Source organism: Lampetra fluviatilis, chromosome 2 (genome assembly GCF_964198595.1).
Source record: "Lampetra fluviatilis chromosome 2, kcLamFluv1.1, whole genome shotgun sequence".
Taxonomy (NCBI): Eukaryota; Metazoa; Chordata; class Hyperoartia; order Petromyzontiformes; family Petromyzontidae; genus Lampetra; species Lampetra fluviatilis.
The window spans coordinates 35,588,008-35,606,740 of record NC_136276.1 but is presented as its reverse complement, the minus strand read 5'-3'; the positions used below and the strand labels follow the sequence as shown (position 1 = coordinate 35,606,740).

The window sequence follows — 18,733 nt, the reverse complement described above, 5'->3', positions numbered from 1 at the left end:
CGGCGGTGCGAATGCAACCGCGCGTCAATGATAAGCAAATGTAAACCAAACATCGCTGCATGGATTGACCAATGATTTAATTATGGATAAAAGCTGGGCTGGCCCAGTCCTCGATGGTGAATTATAGATGACTATCTTGTGGAACGCTAGGCCTGCTGAGAGACCAAAGCAAGACTCAAATATTCTAGCATTAGAAACGTTTACTCCAGATAAACCACGAGGCAAACTGCCGTCATCTCTGTAATGTCGAGAGCTCTCGGTTAGAAGTCTCGGATGCGCTGCCGCCATTTTGTGCCCCAGCCCACACCATAAGTTGCAGAGGCTGCTTTGCACACGGGCCCTCCTTCCCCGGGATGAGAATTTGTACCCTCGAGGGTCAAAATTTCACGTGAAGAGCTCGCTTCTCTCTCCCTTCATTCGGTACGCTGAGCTGGCTGCTCTGTGCTCCTCTTGAGGATGGTCAGGGGATCCCACAGCATAATTCTGCAGAGCAACATTATCCAGTGTCGTCTTTTCCGCACAGCTAAACGAGATTGCGATTCAGCATGTGTAATGAAGTGCATTCCTAGATTACCCCCCAAGGAAGGGAGCGTTGCTTAGAGTAGACATCGATGGCAGGGCTGAGGAATTACGCGTCAGGGTTTTTTGGAAATAAATATCTGACAAGTGCACAAAAGCCCACGGTGTGTCACACGATCCGCGGAAAAGTTTCCATTCGTAACACCAGTGCTCGTAAATGTAGGATATTATTTATGAAATGGAAAGTTCGTTCTGTGACCTGAATTATATGTGGTTTTCGAGAGCAAAGAGTTTTACTCCGTTTATGGATTGTTATACCAAAAGCGTAAATGATAAATTATTATACTTTGGGTCTTTCGGTATTGTCACGTAGATAGGCAAAAAAAAAACTATGACGTTTCGATCGCAACACAAGCTTTCGTTATCAGGAAGAGGGGGTCAGCTTCTAAAGGCAAACTGTTTATAAAGGTTTGAAATGGGCGTAGCCAAAATGTCTGCAGCCAATGTTAATGTAAGTGGTCGGCAGCGACCGTGACGGTGGTGGGTTTTCCACCAATCAAAGGGCTGCCAAGTAAAAATTTGCATGTTAATGTAAGATCGTTGAGCGGCCTCCACGGCCAGCGCCCTGAGGTGGTTTGTTAATGTGAGAGTTTAGCATGTTAATGGGAGATCGCAAAGCAAAAACCTGGAGCTCGGTGAGCGAGGTGGCTGTGTTAGGGTGAGAAATTTAACCTGTTAATGTAAAATCAGAGAACCGAAAATAACAACTAACATCGGAAGGTGGTAGGATGGGAACATCACAGCCAGTTACGACTTAAACTGGTTGATAACGTCCTTCCAATGATTGTTCAGTTTATACCCATCTTCTCGATATAAATTGTGTCTGTATATATGGATGGCTTCATGAACGAATCTTTGTTGATAGCCAGTGAGTTTTCAAAGTACCTTCGTCTTAGAGAAATCAATTTCGTTTGAGCCAACCGCATTAAAACAATGATCATCCATGGCTGAGGTATTGGTCCTACCGTGTTTCCCGAACACGGTCCGAGACATGTCGCTTAGTTTTCCCAATGTAACTACTGCCGCAGACACAGCTTAGTTTGTAGACGCCGGGGTATTTCATGTCAGGGATCACATCCTTCACAGATGGGATCAGATCACCAATTTTACGTACTGTGTTAAATCGAACCTGGATCTTGTGTTTGCTCATGATTTTGGAGATCTTTTTGGTTGACCCCTGCTATGTATGGTAAGGTGATGGGTTTGATTAGGTCCTCAGATGGTTCTTTCCCAACGGTTGGGGGGATATCTTTACGGATTGTGTAGCCTGAATATCCATTCACCTTGAGAGCTTGGTGTACGTGTTCCAGTTCACTGGCTAGGTGATGATAGTCAGAAATACATCGAGCTCTATGGTGTAGAGTTTTGATGAGGGAATTCTTCTGGGAAGAATGGTGGTGGGAGTCAGGTTTTAGATATGCATCCGTATGGGCAGCTTTCCTGTAGATAGTGTCCCATTGAGCCATCTGGTCTCCTTTCGATTAAAACATCCAAGAATGGTAGCTTGCCATCCTTTCCCACCATCATGGTGAATTTGATGGCTGGGTGTATGGAATTAATGTGGTTGAGGAATTGGTTCAGAGCTGGTCGGCCATGTGGCCAGATGACAAACGTGTCATCTACATACCTCTTCCACAAGGACGGACGTAGAGTGGATGCCTGGATGGAATCTGTCTCAAAATTTTCCGTGAAAACATTGGCTACAACTGGAGAGAAGGGAGAACCCATAGACGTACCTTCAATTTGTTTGTAGAAAGTTCCATTCCAGGTGAAGTAAGTGTTGGTGAGGCAGTGTCTCACCAGGGCCGGTACATCAGCATTCAGTCTTTGTTGGACCAAGTTTTCAATGATAGCTATGGTGTCAGGCACAGGAACTTTGGTAAACAAAGAGACTACATCGAAACTAACGAGCAAATAACCTGGAGAAAGTGAGATATTCTTAATTAACGATACCAAGTCAGCTGAGTTAAGTACAGCTGAGGTGGTCTTACCAGTGAATGGTTGTAAGGTCTCAGACAGAAATCTGGCCAGTTGGTAGGTGGGTGAGTCAATGATGGAGACGATAGGACGAAGGGGTGTTCCCTCTTTATGCATTTTTGGTAAGCCATACAATCTTGGTAATCTAGCAGCAGAGGGTTTTAAAGAAAACCGCTTGGTTGGTTCGATTAAAGATGTCGAATTGGTGATGATATTGTTGGTTTTCGTAACGAGGCTGTTGGTGGGATCTCTTTCATTTTTTGTATAGCTACCATCATTAAGTAGGTCCTGAATTTTGTTATTTTATGTGGTTTTGTTCATGATGACTGTGGCATTGCCCTGGTCAGCTGAGAGGATGATGATGTCATCTCTTTTTTTTCATTGAGAAAGCTCAAAGCGCTCACCCTTACAGATGTTGCTAATATGTGTCTTAGCGTTTTTGAGTATTGCAGCGATTTCCGATCTTGCCACGTCTGCAGCAATGTATCCCAAACCCTCAAGGGCTACGTCAACCTGGGCAATGATATCATCAACTGGGATGTATTTAGGGGTGACTGCGAAATCCAGCCCTTTAGCTAGAACCGATTTTAGGCTGTCGGCAATTAGACTGTTACTCTGATTGATAACATCTTGTCAACGTCTAACTTTTTAACATGTGGATCTTGCTTGTTCTGGGAAAGGTTGGATAAATTATTGTCTTAAATCGCTCTGATTGTGTGCACGTATGAAATCCATTCTTATATTTCGGTGCCATTTGTACCATTTGTCTTTTTTCACTTCCAAATACATTTATCTTAAATTATGTGTGAATTAAGTGTGTCTAGCCAGCTGGCTAGGATTGGGCAAAACTTCGCCAACTTATAAATCGGGCGACTGGGAGCACAGATGTCTCAGTGTTTATAACCGAACATTGACACTAACAATAAGATATTTAAGGATCACAGTTAAGAAACAAACAACATCTTTGCTATTTGAAATAATATTTTGTTTACTTTAAATCTAATTTCTGTTTCTCATACTATCCAGGACACTGTTCCATTCCCCAAACCAGGTTGCTATTTATTTTAAAATACCGCGAGCATAAACTGAATGCCACGAGAAAAATGTTTGCAATTTAAAAGCAATTATTTGAACGCAATCGATATCTGAGTGAGTACGGAAGGTACATTTTCTGATGAGATGATATATTTTTTTGGGATTAAACACAACCTTGTGTATGCGAATAATAGAGTTCCTATTTCTTCGAACCGCTAAGGAGATTTTATTTAGTGAGCTAATTTCGGTGCTTCGTGAAGTGAAGCACTTGGAATCTGAGACACAACGGAGGTGACATCAAGACTCTTCATATTGGTAGACCACACTTTTTCGTTGCACTCGTCTTCGGCTGGCGCCCCTTCAACAATGTTGATACTTGCGACGGACGCCACCAAACTAAACAACTCTACTCGTGGGTTCATAACTGGAGTACTCATTCATGTAATTATCATTCATACAACTGACTCGTACAATCTTCATTCATATAACTCACTCGTACAATCTTCATTCATACAACCCACTCGTATAATTCTCATTCTTACAACTCACTCGTACAATCTTCATTCATACAACCCACTCGTATAATTATCATTCATGCAACTCACTCGTACAATTCTCATTCATACAACTCACTCGTATTATTCTCATGTATATAATTCCAGGTGTGCGTCCAATTGTCAGAGCGCTCTGCAGTGGCGCTGCGAGGCGGTCGTGAGCTCTTATTGAACAGAGGGTTCGGAGAGCACTTTTTTGTGAAATGGTGGAGAACATAACGCATTGTTGTTCGACGACTTAATCAAGGTTGACGAATGTTCAATTAACTAACGTGCACGTCCACTGCATTGGTGGAGAATTGCCACCATTATGACACGATCTGCCACGCTCACTTCAGCTCGGCCACTCCCCAGACCGTTGGCTCGCGTTACGATGCGCTCTGGACTAACAGATCGTTAAATAGGAAAGCGCTTTGTCCAACATACTGCAATTATTTATCTCGGGTATAATCCCTGGAGAACTGAATTTGAATAGTGGTGTAACTAAACCCCCAGATAATTGTTTTGTATCCCCTATGTGACAATACAATTGGCATAAGAACTCTGGTAGTATTCTTCCAAGTTATTTCAGCTCCATCTTTAATATTAAAATAATGTTTGATAAAAAAAGAACGTTTAGTGTACGCCCACAGGCTTTCATTTGCGTCTGAACTTTAAGTGAGTTGATCTTTATGGAAATATGAACTACAGAATAGTGATTACAGTCATCAAACAACTTGCTAAATGAAGGCCATCTAGTTTTCGTGTCGGCCGTGGGAGTGTTCGATCACACTTCATCAATAATGTCTCTTGTGGTTTGGAATTTAACTCGGAGCGTTGGCTTCACAGCACAGCATGCCAACCGATGCCCCCCCCCCCCCCAAATGAAAAAAAAAGATTAAAAAAATGTGAAGTGTCACTCAATTATTGTGTGCACCAAGGGCAGGTGAAGGCACCCTCACACAGGACACAATCAGTTTATGCGTCGCAAGATTGTGAGAAGTGGCGGCTGCTTGGAGGATGCCTTCATCCAGCAGTGGATTGAGCATTGCCGACGATGCCAAAACCCTGCCGTCGACCGGTGGAAACGGACGATCCGAGACGCAGCAGGGAATTATTTATCCAACGTACAGTAGCATTCGCATCCGTCACATCTGCGGGTCGGGGATCCTGAGATTTCATGAATATTTAGACTCCAGCTGCTGTAGCAGAATCTCTCACACCTGGCACGAATCGTTGCCCTCAGCAGGGGGGAGGGTGACGGTGCTGGGAAGAGAGCGAGGTTGTGGTGGTGGGGAGGAGGAGGAGGAGCTGCAAGAGAGATTAGTAAGATAAGAGAGTGCGGGAGCGCTGCGGGTTAGCTGTGGCGGTGGGGGTTCGTTGGCGTGGGCTTTGGAGATTTGTGAGGATACCGCTGGCTGAGTGAGGCCCGTCTGATATTCCTCCCATCCCTCCTCGCGAGCACAACTTGCAGTCGCAGACGGACATCTGCCGATCGGGCCGGTTGTGCACCTGCGGCAACGCAGCCGTGCAGAAGTAATTTTCAAAGGGAAATGTGGTGGTTGGGAATGTGTACATATGCATGTTGAGCTTCTTTCGCACCGTACGTAGCCAACTGTGCTAATCGGAGGTGTGGGGAGAGGACAACAAACGAGGGTAGGGAAGGATTACTGCTACACATCTTGCCATCCATGGAAGGAGTGCAATATATTCATTTTATGTGAAACAGCATTCGCTAAATCAATAAGTGCGGTGGGTTGGTGGCTGGGTGAGTGGATGGCTGTTGGGTGGGATGGGTGGCTAGGTAGTTGGGTGGCTGGGTGAGTGCGTGGGTGAGTGGCTGGGTGGGTGGCTGGGTGGGTGGCTGGGTGAAGGGGGTGGGTGGCTGCGTGTGTGGCTGGGTGGGTAGGTGGGTGGCTGGCTGGCTGGGTGGGTGGGTGGCAGGGTGGCTGGGTGGTTGGGTGAGTGGCTGGGTGGGTGGGTGGCTGGGTAGCTGGCTGGGTGGGTGTTTGGGTAGGTGGGATGAGTGGCTGGGTGGTTGGGTGGGTGGGTGGCTGGGTGGCTGGGTGGGTGTTACATTAGCCCGAGGTTATTTAAATAATAGGAACTAAAATTAGTAATTTGCTGGTTCTGATGGAAAATATAACACGAACGAAGAAATATAAGGGTTGCTGATTTTTTATTTTGTGGATGTCTATTGTCTCAGTAGGGGGCGCTGTGAACTGCCTTACATTGAGACTTAGCGCCGAGTCCTGCAAGACGTTGATTGATATTTTGAGAAAATACATTGAAAAATTATTAATTGAGGAAATCTTAAATATTTTCCCGTGCTGTGATTCTGGGTCGTAAGCCTCCTGAATAATTTAGGGTTAGTTTAATGTCACGTAATATCCTCCAACGTTTGGCAATGATTGAGCCATTTCTCAGAATTAATATACAATTGAATTAAAACATGAGCCTTAATAATTTAAGGCAATTTCAGCATGTGTGAATTTTAAATGCACTCAATATTTTTTAACCTTAAGTTTATGTGCGATTCTATTACATCCATCTTGCAAATGGAATTGTTACCACAAAGTGCCGACAATGCTACGTTGTCAAGTTAAAATGCAGTGCTGTAATTATCTTTTCAGCTCTCTATGAGACACTTTAAATCACGTGCTCTTACTATGCAAATTGCGCTAAAGAGTTGGTGTTAAAATAAAAATTCATATTTTTAGCCCAATCCTACAGCTTGGAATTGAACAAAACATTATAAATCCTAGGTGTGTTGGTGAATAAGAGTAAATCTCTTGGCCAGTGTTTAGGGATCATGATGAGATGATGATGATAAGCCCAGCCAGCCAGCCTCACTGTCTTTGTTGTTGGTATTGTTGTTGTTCTTGCTGCTGCAAATCACCAGCATATGCTCTGCTGTCTGTCCTGCGTGTTATGTTTAAACCTCAGTGTGGGCTTGTGCTTTCTCGAGTCCTGTGTGGATCTGTAATTGAATTTGCATGACCGCACGCAAAGCGCCTGTGCTCTCAAGTACCTCTCAATATATTCAGTGTTTACATATTTCTATGGAGTAAAAGCCTCTTCTTCACCCTCCTAGGATCCACTCTTCCTATTATTCACGTGCCTGAATCGACCCCAGCAACAATCCTATTCATCAGCATGGCTCATCAGTGGCCATCATAAATCCACTGCTGGACAAAAGCATCCCCTAGGCTGTTGCCATATCTCACTGTCCCGCGATGCAACAATCAATCTCGCACCTGCACGCGAGCTCATTTCATCACTCCATCTCTCCAGTGAACGTCCTCTCAGACACGTTCCATTCCTTGGCTTTCCACTCTGTCGCTTCTTGATCATCGGTCATCATCCCTTCTAGCCATAAGCTCTCCTGTCAAAGCCCATATACTTATCTTAACAGCTTGAATTATATATTTTATGCATATATATAATTATATATTTCACCTGTGTATGTTCTCTAATCCACGTGCTCCTCTTTCTCTATCTCGATGCAATTCCATGCATGCATCTGTCCACCCTTATTTTGCGCACTTCACAGACTTTGTTGTTCCATTTTTCGTTTCGTTTGTGTCCATCGCTCCCGCCGACCGGCAGAAGGAACGGGTGACCGGGTTCACACTTTAACGAACCATCCAACGAGACCCGATTAGAAGCACGTCGTCACTCGAGACATGGTCGATTGTTGGCCTTTTGAGAGGGCAGAACGGCGTTGTTCAGCCTCGCACACATTTACGCTTTTGCCCTGAGTCTGCGAGCGGCCACGAAAGAGACTTTCACACGCGATCCCCACGATGTCACTGCTTAAGCGCCGCAGCTAACAGACATCGCTTCAGCCTCAATTGGGCTTAACAAAGTGTTGCGGGTGTAACTGCACGCCCGCTAACTTTTGCTTGCTTGTCTTCTTTTTTGGAGCAAAATAAAAAAACCCAACAAACGAACTTGTCAGATCTCTTTTGAGAGCCCGTGCCCTGGGGCTCGTGGAAGAATATTTATCAACGCGGCCTCGCAAATGTGACTCTACAGCGTGAGGCCTGCGGCCGCGTCATATTGACTCTCTGGGGATGCCCGTGTCCAGGGTGCTGAGTCGGCAATTTTGGGGCCGTGAGTACCAAGCCCTGAGGCGGACACCGAGAAGACCATAACACTGGGTCTGGGGAGACGCTCGTGTGTGCGTCAGATCCTCTCCAGCCTGCCAGTGACGACTGCACAAAAGTCTGAGGGGTGAAAACGAGAGGAGGCATTTGGACCTCTCCGTTGTGTCCTCGGGTTCTACCGTTACGCGTTGCTTGGCAACGACGTCCGACGTTTCGCTGCTCGTCATTGGAGCCACAGTGTTTTTGAAGTTCCCGTGAAAGCTCCCCAGCACATGGAAGTGAAATGTCGGACATGGTGCCGAAAAGCACAGCCCGGAGAAAACCCATGAAGTTGAGGAGATGTTTTTTTTTTAAATCTGGGCTTCGTAGTTAGCAGCTTTGACCGTCACAAGCAATTAAAAGGTTATATAAAGTATATTTTAAATCACATTAAAAGAAAGAGAAAACAAAGGTCCTTATTTTCTCATTAAGCACAAAAGTTCACAATTGCCTTTGGCAACTTTTGCGGTTAGGCCTTGGTAGGAACGCACGGCTGCGTGTTAATTAGCAGCGTTTGAGCAGCGCGGTGCTTCATCCCCGCCCGGAGAAAAGCCAGCCGCGGAATGTCCCGGCAGCGATCATCGCTGGCTGAGAAGCCGAAATACAAAGCGGCTGCGGACCATACAGAGAAAGTAATATCTATTCTCAGGGTGCCTACGATTCCAGCTGCCTGAGCTCGGGTGACTTGGGCACGTGGCCAGCACTTGCTTGGGGATCGGACACATTCATCACCAAGCAGCTCTGGGGGACAGGGTCAATGTGGTCGCATTCCCCCCCCCCCCCCCCCAAGTTGAACGAAATTTTTATCCGGGTTTACTCCTCGGTGGCCATTGGGATATCGATCGTCTCGTTAAAAATATTACGAGGGGAGATGAAATATGAGTCGCGCGTGTAGATCAAGGAGGTAGAGATTGCTCCCCTGTTGTGTGAGGAAGACTCACACGTTGGCACTCGTGCCAGGGTGAGGGTAACGTTAACAACCTCGTTAAAAAAATACGGAAATAAGTTGTCGGTGGACAGATTACACTTCTCAAATAGGAAAAATTGGAAACAGCGCGGCTAAAGGCGCCGATACCGAGCGAGTGAAAAATGCACAAGGATATCACGGACTTGGGAAGCAGCGTTTAGGGAGAGTGTTTAGCGCGAGACCAGGAGCAGTGGGAAAGAGAACGGGATGGGAGAGCATAAGTAATGAAGACATTAGAAAACAATTATGGGCTGATGCTATTTATACAAAACAGCGGCTTCAAGCTAGATTAGGGTGGCGCGGACATGTGCGTGGGAAAGGGTGGCGAATTCCCTCGGGCGAGGCTACGAATTTCCAAGGCATTCGAGGATGAGCCACGTAGATGCTGGAGTACAGTTTGCGTCTGTAAGACGGTCTCCGTGAGCTCCCGGGTCGACTGAAAAAGCGACAGCAGTGGCAGCAGTCACGGTGTCGAACATCTTCACAAAGATCGACATCGTTGGTGCGCCGCTCGTGTGATTCGAGATGCGAACACGTTTGGCGACGACGGTGGAGACGAACGAGGGCGAGGTGGAAATAACAGGTCTTGATTTTAAATATACGTGATAATTTTTTATTTTTTATTTTGACAAGACCCCGGTATCAAGCGCGAGCAATAAAAAGGGGACGACGCACAGGAATTCGGCGGGCAAAAGCCCGAAGCGCGGTGCTCACAGGGCAGGTGAAAGGGAGAAAGCTTCTCGCCTGGTGCAGGGACTGTGGGCTGGAGTGTGGGATTGTTTAAGAGGGAGGGAAGGCAAGCGGAGGGGGAGAAAAGCTTCGAGTTAATAAAAAGGGGTACTCTATTGTTAATATAGAGGCGGGGCAAAATAGACTTGACTTTGACTGACCTTGAGATAAATACAAATTCGAATTGGAACCATTAGTGGGATGTTAGTTAGGACCTGGCGGAGTCATTAGCTCCTGGAAGGTTACAGTTCAGCTAAGATGATGAAATATATTTTAAGCAAAAAAAAACCGTGTAAACATTGCGACAGTGTTATTTATTTTGGAGCTAAATGTCAGGCCAAACAAGCGTAGGTGTCGACTCACAAGCAAGCAAATTACACATGCTGACATCTCACTTTAGTCTTGTGCACAATTATCAGTTGTATTTTTAATGCACAATTATGAGCTGCATTTTAATGCATATATGATATGTTGGTTTGAATTATTTTGGCTTCACAAAACGAGTTCTTGCTATATCACAGCAAGAGTGGAACAAGTAACACCATTTTTCGATTTAAAGCTTTCGTGACTGCAGGGATTCATATTCTTGGTTCTTTCGGTAAAGTCACGTAGAAGGGAAATAATAAAATAATAAAAATAAAACAATAAAATAATTTTTTACTTTATTATGTTTTTTTAAATTATTTTTAAAGTCACGTAGAAAAGGAAATAATAAAAAATAACACGTAATAACATAATAAAACAAAATGTTATTTTAATAAAATAATAAAAAGGAAACATTACATTTTATTTTATTATGTTTTATTTTTATTATTTTATTAAAAAATGTTTTAATGTTTTCTCTTTATTATTTTATTATTTCCCTTCTACGTGATTTTACCGAAAGAATAAGTAACGCAATGTGACATTTTGAGAAAATAAAATGATAAACTTTTATTTACTGATGGATTCAAAACACGGCAGATATAAGTGTAAACATCACGTGCGTGACTTGTATCGCTGAAAATCGTCACCCAGGCAAAGAGAAGCAAAGCACAAGACACTTAAATTTGTATTCCCATACGACACAATTGAATATATTCATCAATTTGGTGAACGCACTGGAATGTTACTGGACTTGTAGTGATAAAAGTCCGGATCTAACACACTCCACCCCGCCCTTTGTGAGGCGTTCATGCAAAAAGACAATTTACGTGTCGAGCGCATGGAAGTGCCGGACAAAATTGAACAACTCGCGCGAATCGAGTCGGATATATTTCTATTCGACATTGCAAGCGTCCCATAGCGGCTCGTGAACTCGTAAGGATGTTCAGCTCCTGCCAGGCCATGTTAGTTATTATTATTAATGATGACAAGTATTATTATATCAGCACCGTTCCAAGTCTATAAAATTACGCGAAGAAATCTTAATATTGATGTATTGGTTCATTGATCATCACGATGACAGTTATTGCCTGCTGCCAGTGTTGGCTCGATCTTTCTGTCTGTACCCAAGCAGCATGAATGGATTGGCATAATATTAAACACAATAAACAGAACATCTTAACACTTTTCATGAAGTGTAATGAAAAGGGAATTACTATATTTCCAATGTCCTAGGCAAAATCCGTTTCACATTGAGAGGCACTGTGTGCATTACCTCCCACTCTAATGTCAGCAAGACGCAAGAGGTGATGTCATGGACAACGTTGCTACGTGTGACCTTCCGAGCGTCACAATGCAACGCAATTTGGATTTATTTAGCCCACGGTTAGAGTTCAATACACACGAGGCGTAGGGTTAGCGTCTGCTGGCAACAGGCAGTTACCCTCCCACAGCGTGGAAACGGCCTAATGGGAAAGTATCAGGAATTCTTGTGCTCGCTCGCTCCTGCAGGTGATTAATTACTTTCCATCAATCGCGCCAGCGGGGCAGGGGTCCACGTGGGCTGCCGGGCAGATGGCCAGACGTCCTGGAAAGTCGGGGAAAAAAAGAAGCTGAGTAGGGGGGAGGAGGAGCAAGTGGGGGCGAGACGGAGGGTAGGGACACGGAGTGAGAAGTAAGGGAGGCTTACAGGGGGTGGTGATGGTGGGGGGTAGGGCTCGACAAAGGGGGGGAGGAGCAGGGAGAGGAGGAGGAGGATGGGGCGAGTTGGCTGGCTTTGAGAACAGCGGGGGAGGGAGGGCAGGAGGGAGGGAGAGGTGGATGGAGGGAGTAGGGGAGGCAGTCAGGGAGGGAGGGGAGGTAGTGTCGGATGCTCACAGCAGCGCAACACCGCGCACACGCGCACGCACGCAGAGACACGCGCGCGCGCAGCGAGGGCTGATCGGCTCCGCGCCTGGGCTGTCTCCACCTCTCTCAGCAACCACCTTCACTCGGGAGCCAGTGGTGACATGTCCATCGGCGAGGCGGGGTGAATGCGTGGAGGGAGACGCACGCGGCGCTGGAGCTCTGCTCTGTAGGGGTCCGAGCCCCGGTAACAGATGACTGCGGTGGCTGCCGCTGCGAGCCGAGCGCTCAGCCTTCTCCGTGCATTCATCGGCACCCGCGGAGGCGATGGACTTGACCCAAAATACTTTCGGGAGTGAGTGCGGAGTGCGGCAGAATTTTAGGTATCTGAGAAAAGAGCGGCTCGTCTGTCGCACTTAAAGTCTCTTCGTCGTTGTTGTTGTTGTTGGGGAGCTTTTTTTGTTGTTGTTGTTGGAAATCATCAACCAGACGACAAATATTAAATAAAGCAAATGAAGGGAGAGACCACAACGTGTGGATCAGAATAGTCAATTAATTGAATAAAAGTGATTATAATTGTAGGTGTCGCCAGTGTGGTGTGGTGATTGGGGGGGGGGGGTGATGTAATTAATTGCACGGATGAGTTATCTAGCAATCGCTCTATGCAAGGATGTGATAATTAGCGTCTGGCTCTACCCACACCTGCCGTGCCGCGCTCCCCACACCGTCACCGTGGTGCCACCGTGCGCCGGCCCGGCTCTGGCTGCCTGTGTCTCCTCCCCGGCTCGCTCCACTGGGCCATGAGTGCGCTCCCGAAGAGCCTGCAGCAGCAGCAGCAGCAGCACGCGGACCGGCCACTCTCACTGCCTGTCCCTGCCTGGGTGAGTGCCCACTCCTTGTCACCTCTCTCCTGCCAGACTCTGTCCCTCTCTCCCCTGCCACCGCGGTCCCTGTCTGCCTTGGGCCAGGCTATTCTGGCTGTGAGCTGCCATTCAAATCCTCGTGGGGAACTGTCCAGTGCTGAAATTCTAGAAATGCGGCTCCGTGGTGCATGGGGATTATATGAGAAGAGTGTTGTGTGTTTGGAGTTGACTACGGGGCACCGACCGAAATGGCAATTTCTGGTGGTGCACTCAGCTATGGGATTGCATTTCATGAACATGACAGATTACGCATTTTGTGCTAAATGGGCCTCAGAGCTTAAGTCGACATGTTCCCATTAACATATGGCGAGACAGCAGTATTTGTTTAGCAGGTCGAACTCTGATGATGAGATTGTTGAAATCAGTTCAGAGTTTTCCTGCCTCAACAAAATGCTGCTGATGAATATATTTGTTCTGACAAGCCTCATCGCCTGCTAGACTGAAAACATTTTATTTTTATGCTGACAGATTAACTCTTTTTTTCCTGTCTTTGTTAATCAGGTAGTTTAGTAGGTGAGAGTCCATTGAGACCAAATAAGTTGGGTAAAGAAAACCCATAAATAATAACATAGTTAGTGGAGCAACACGCAATGGTAACATAAGCTCCACGCTGTGCATTTGGTGCCCAGCACAAAGTGTCGACGGAGAATGAGGCTGGCGGTGAGTGGAGAGTTGCGATGACACCGAATGTATTATTGAAGGAGATATTTTGCTCTTTAAATGCATTGCGCAGTGATCATACGTGCCTTTTCATGGACTGACATCAATTGCCCGTTTTGTTTGTAAATGAATAGGCTGTTAGCAAATTCATCGTCTGTTAGTCGCTAAACAAATGGCTTATTACAAACAGTACTTTGTAAACTAATTGGCCACGAGTTCCAAGCTTCTGTGTCACTGGGGGGGGGGGGGGGGGGGGGGGATGGCGTTGGGTCCGTGTCTGTAGCAGCCACGGAACTCTGTGCAGTTACAGGTTTTAGAAATCGGTCAAAACCCGCAGCATTCATGCCCCAAATGCAGCACAGACCAGAGGTGGGACAAAGTCATTGTTATGCAAGTCCAAGTCGAGTCGCAAGTCATCAAATTCATGACTCGAGTCTGACTCGAGTCCAAGTCACATGACTCGAGTCCACACCTCTGGCACAGACAGCGCCGGGGCAGACGGGAGTGGCGCTACAAAGCAGGCCATTACATAATTGCACGCGCCCTTGTTAATGGCGAATGCATTTGCTTTTAATCCAAAGTCCACAGCCGTTGCTGCGTTACAAGTATTGCTGCTTGATACGGCTCCCGTACGCGCAGTGAGCAACATCGCTTTGCGGACTGCTGATGCCAGACGAATGACGGGTTATATAAATATATGCGTGACGGTGATAGTCGATGCGTCGGTGTCTGCGAGCGTATCTGGCAGTCATGTAAATGTATGACGTGGACATTCGTGGAGCCCTCGGTAGTTTTGTTGTTGTAAGGAAGACTCCCCACACCCCCCCCCCCCTCCGCCGCGGGTGACATGGGGCATCGCATCTTGATATCGAAACGATTCTTCCTCCGTGCGAATTCCAACATGGAAACTCGCGAAGTGCAGTGAAAGAGGGGATTGCAATGCAGCCACTTGCTCGCCTTCGAGGCGCGTGTGTAGATCGTACTAAGTCAATCGCAGAGGCTATGCAGCATTGCCCTCACGTAAGGTTGATGTAATTGATCATTCGTATTTACTGTAGAATGTGCATCTATCATATATGGACTATTTATATATATATATAAAATATCCTCTGTTGGCAGTGGTACACAAGAACAAATAACACACACACACACAAAAAATCAACATTCGTAAATTGCATTGCTCCAGAGAGGAGCAATTATATAACCGGTGACGTTTCGGGTAATGAGCCTTTGGTCATGAGAGAGACAGCCCATCCCTCCGCTGTGTCGTTGCGCTCAGTCGATATGCAGCAAAGGCAACACAGTGTGCAGGCTGTTACCACTGCGTATCGGAGCTCCGTCTGAGCTGTCCAGCAACGCGTGGTGACGCATGAGGGTCCGGAGCATCGCACATCGAGCGAAGTAGCCCGTGCTTCAACCCTGCACGACAAATGTGATGTGGGGAAAAACAACAACAGCAGCAGCAGCAGCAGCAACCGTGGAGGCAAACGAGACTCTTAGAGTCAGGAAGCAGTGCGCGACAAGGCACGTTCACGGCAGCCCCTCGTTGCAATTCACAGTACGGTGCCATTAATAATCATCAATCGACTGCCTTGTTTGGCATGTCCTAACTACACTCGTATTTATAGCTCTGTCGCTTCAGGAAAGGGGAGGGGACCCTATTTTTGCGTTGCACGGCTCGCCTAAGCTATTTCAATCATCGCCGCTGCTCTGAATGCGCTGTGTTTAAAACATGTGTGTGTGTGTGTGTGGTTTAAAACAGGTGTGTGTGTGGTTTAAAACAGGTGTGTGTGTGGTTTAAAACAGGTGTGTGTGTGGTTTAAAACAGGTGTGTGTGTGGTTTAAAACAGGTGTGTGTGTGGTTTAAAACAGGTGTGTGTGTGGTTTAAAACAGGTGTGTGTGTGGTTTAAAACAGGTGTGTGTGTGGTTTAAAACAGGTGTGTGTGTGGTTTAAAACAGGTGTGTGTGTGGTTTAAAACAGGTGTGTGTGGTTTGAATGCGCTGGGTTTAAAACAGGTGTGTGTGTATGGTTTAAAACAGGTGTCTGTGTGTGTGGTCCAAACGCATTCAGCTGCTGCTGATCTCATGAGGCCTCCCCAGCGAATTACGGGAGAGGATGACCACAGCTCCAACGAGTGATGTTGTTGTTGTTGTTTTATAATTTAATAGTCTGTCAATACGATGTTCACGTACTGTTATTAAACAGACAGCAAGAAAGAGGCACACGTGCAATAGAGAATGTTCGTGCGTACATATTTCGGTTCACGACATAAATCACGTCTCTTAATAAAGACATAACTCACGTCTGTTAATAAAGACATAACTCACGTCTGTTAATAACGGTGAGTGGCTGGCCAGGGATGATGGCCGATGGTCAACAACAGTGATGGAGTGGTAGCCAGGGAATGGAAGGCATCCGATGATAACATTTCAAATCCGTGAGATATCTTGGGGAGGTGTGGATCCGCCAGAGAATTGATCATGGCTGATGATGATGAAACAAATTAACGATGTCCACAGCGCATTGAGTAAATGTATTATTGAAGCAATAATGAAGGCACAGCTTATTGTTGCTTGATCGGGCATGACATTGGGGAGCTTCGATTGCGTACCTTGGAATCACACCGAGAGACAGAAAGGCGAAGACGTAGATCAAATAACAAGCACAAATCGGGGAGGGACATAATTGGCAATTAATAAACGTAAATTGGCGTGATGAGAGCACGTCGCGAGATTGGGGCCCGATGGACGAGGCTGGTGATGGAATGGCGGCCAAAGGAGGAGACGCGTCCGAGCGGACGGGCACAGGGAAGACGCAGCGACGAGCTGAGTTCGCATAGAGCGGTGAGACGAGATGAGTCCGCACGGAGCGGTGAGGCGCATGGCGGAAGCACTGGGACCCTGAGGGATGATATTGGTGTGGGGAGGCTTTTATCCAGCAGTGGATGGACAAGGGATGATGAGAGTGATTATAAATTGTTGATCCTCGGGATTATTTTTGAAGCCAGGCCACTAATACATCCTGACATGGAGTTCTGCTGGGAATGGGAAACACCATCCTTCTATGGCCAACACATTTGCTCTTAACTAATATACATATCTTGTAAATAACCAACAAAGCACGTAACACTCACTCCTCAACAAAATTGCAATTTAATACATGTGCTGATTTTGCTTCGTGATCATCACCAGCCATGTTTAATCTACTGCTGGACGAAGACCCCCCCCCCCCCATGTTGTGATATAATCTTACGTAGATTTATATAGCACCTTAGTCCAAGGTGCTTTACGATTATTATATAATTGTACAGAAAATGACAGTGGTTAAAACTAAGAGTGGGGTTGTTATGACAAGTGGTGGTGTAGTCATGGTGACAGTTAGGAAGACTGGTGGGGATGGTTACCGAGGAGTTGGGGTCAGGGTGGTGATAGGGGTGTTGATAGGGGTAGGAGTGGTGATAGGGGTGGTGATAGGGGTAGGGATAGTGATAGGGGTGGTGATAGGGGTGTTGATAGGGGTAGGAGTGGTGACAGGGGTGGTGATAGGGGTAGGGATAGTGATAGGGGTGGTGATAGGGGTGTTGATAGGGGTAGGAGTGGTGATAGGGGTGGTGATAGGGGTAGGGATAGTGATAGGGGTGGTGATAGGGGTGGTGATAGGGGGTAGTGATCGGGGTGGTGATAGGGGTGGTGATAGGCGTGGTGATAGGGGTGGTGATAGGGGTGGTGATAGGGGTAGGGGTGGTGACAGGGGTGGTGATAGGGATATGGGTAGTGATAGGGGTGGTGATAGGGGTGGTGATAGGTGTGGTGATAGGGGTGGTGATAGGGGTAGTGATAGGGGTGGTAATAGGGGTGATGATAGGGGTGTAAGGAGTAGGGGTAGTGATAGGGGTGGTGATAGTGGTGGTGATAGGGGTGGTGATAGGGGTGGTGATAGGGGTGGTGATAGGGGTGATGATAGGGGTGGTGATAGGGGTAGGGGTAGTGATAGGGGTGGTGATAGGGGTGATGATAGGGGTGGTGATAGGGGTGGTGATAGGGGTGATGATAGGGGTAGGGGTCGTGATAGGGGTGGTGATAGGGGTTCGAGTAGGCCTGGATGTAGCTGGGGGACACGAGCGGTGAGTATCTGTATCAAGGTGATGCTGGGCTCGGGGAGAGGAGATGGGGGTTGTTGCGAGGGAGGAACGGAAGCTGCAGGTTCGCGAAGATGATCGCTGTGTGCGCTGCAGGGGGAGTTGGTTCCCGTGACGGGGAACACGAAGGGAGTCTGGGAGCGTAGAGGGCAGGGTGGGACAGAGCAGTTTAGATTTGAGAGACACAAGATGTGGTAAGAATCCATGCGATGTAACAATCCACTTCGGACGCGTTCCGTTCCCTGGCTGCCACTCCGTCGACGCTCTTCGCTGCCGTCCATCGTCCCCTCTAAGCCATGACGACAGGTCGTGGCCCAAGCCGCGTCTCACGTTTCTTCACGTCTTCAGTGATGCCTCGTGCGTGCGTGTGTGCGCGAGTTGACAAAATTAGTGAAATAAATTGATGGGGAAGCTCCCCTTCCCCTGCGCTTTTGCACATTCCGTACGAGAGCTCAACTCCTGACCGGGTTCCACGGGTCGCACGTTCCTGTTGATTGCAATCGCCGCTGTCGCTGCGGCTTCCGTGAGAGCGATGTCCCTGCAGTGAGAGAGACTGCGCCTTCACGCTCGCCGCCTGATGCGAGGGCGTTGCGTGACCGCGACGCTCCGCTGGCCACAGGCGGTGTGGCCTGTTTGAGGCCGCCGATCCGTCTCGGTGCTCACTCTACCCCGATTTGCGCGTAACAAGAATATTAGCAATGAACACGAGTCCCTTACAGGGCGGGTTCAAACAGCTGTGCCTGTAGTCACGTTCTGGTGGGCACTACGCTCACACTGCGGCGCATTGGTGGCGATTTTTTTGTCTTTCAGAAATAATTAAAACCCGTTGCGCAT

The 18,733-nt window shown here is 47.1% G+C and overlaps 2 protein-coding genes across 2 annotated transcripts in view; one reads left to right on the top strand and one right to left on the bottom strand.

The window, feature by feature from the left end:
- The window catches only part of DNMBP (dynamin binding protein), a 348,547-nt gene that overhangs the window by 134,350 nt on the left and 195,464 nt on the right, over positions 1-18,733 (bottom strand). The gene's annotated exons all lie outside the window — the stretch shown is intronic.
- Positions 12,203-18,733, top strand: part of SNTG2 (syntrophin gamma 2) — a 102,066-nt gene continuing 95,535 nt past the window's right edge. The window contains exon 1 of the mRNA XM_078875388.1: positions 12,203-13,057. Coding sequence (XP_078731514.1) covers positions 12,977-13,057 — 81 coding nt within the window. The 5' untranslated portion in view covers positions 12,203-12,976. The remainder of the gene's footprint in view (positions 13,058-18,733) is intronic.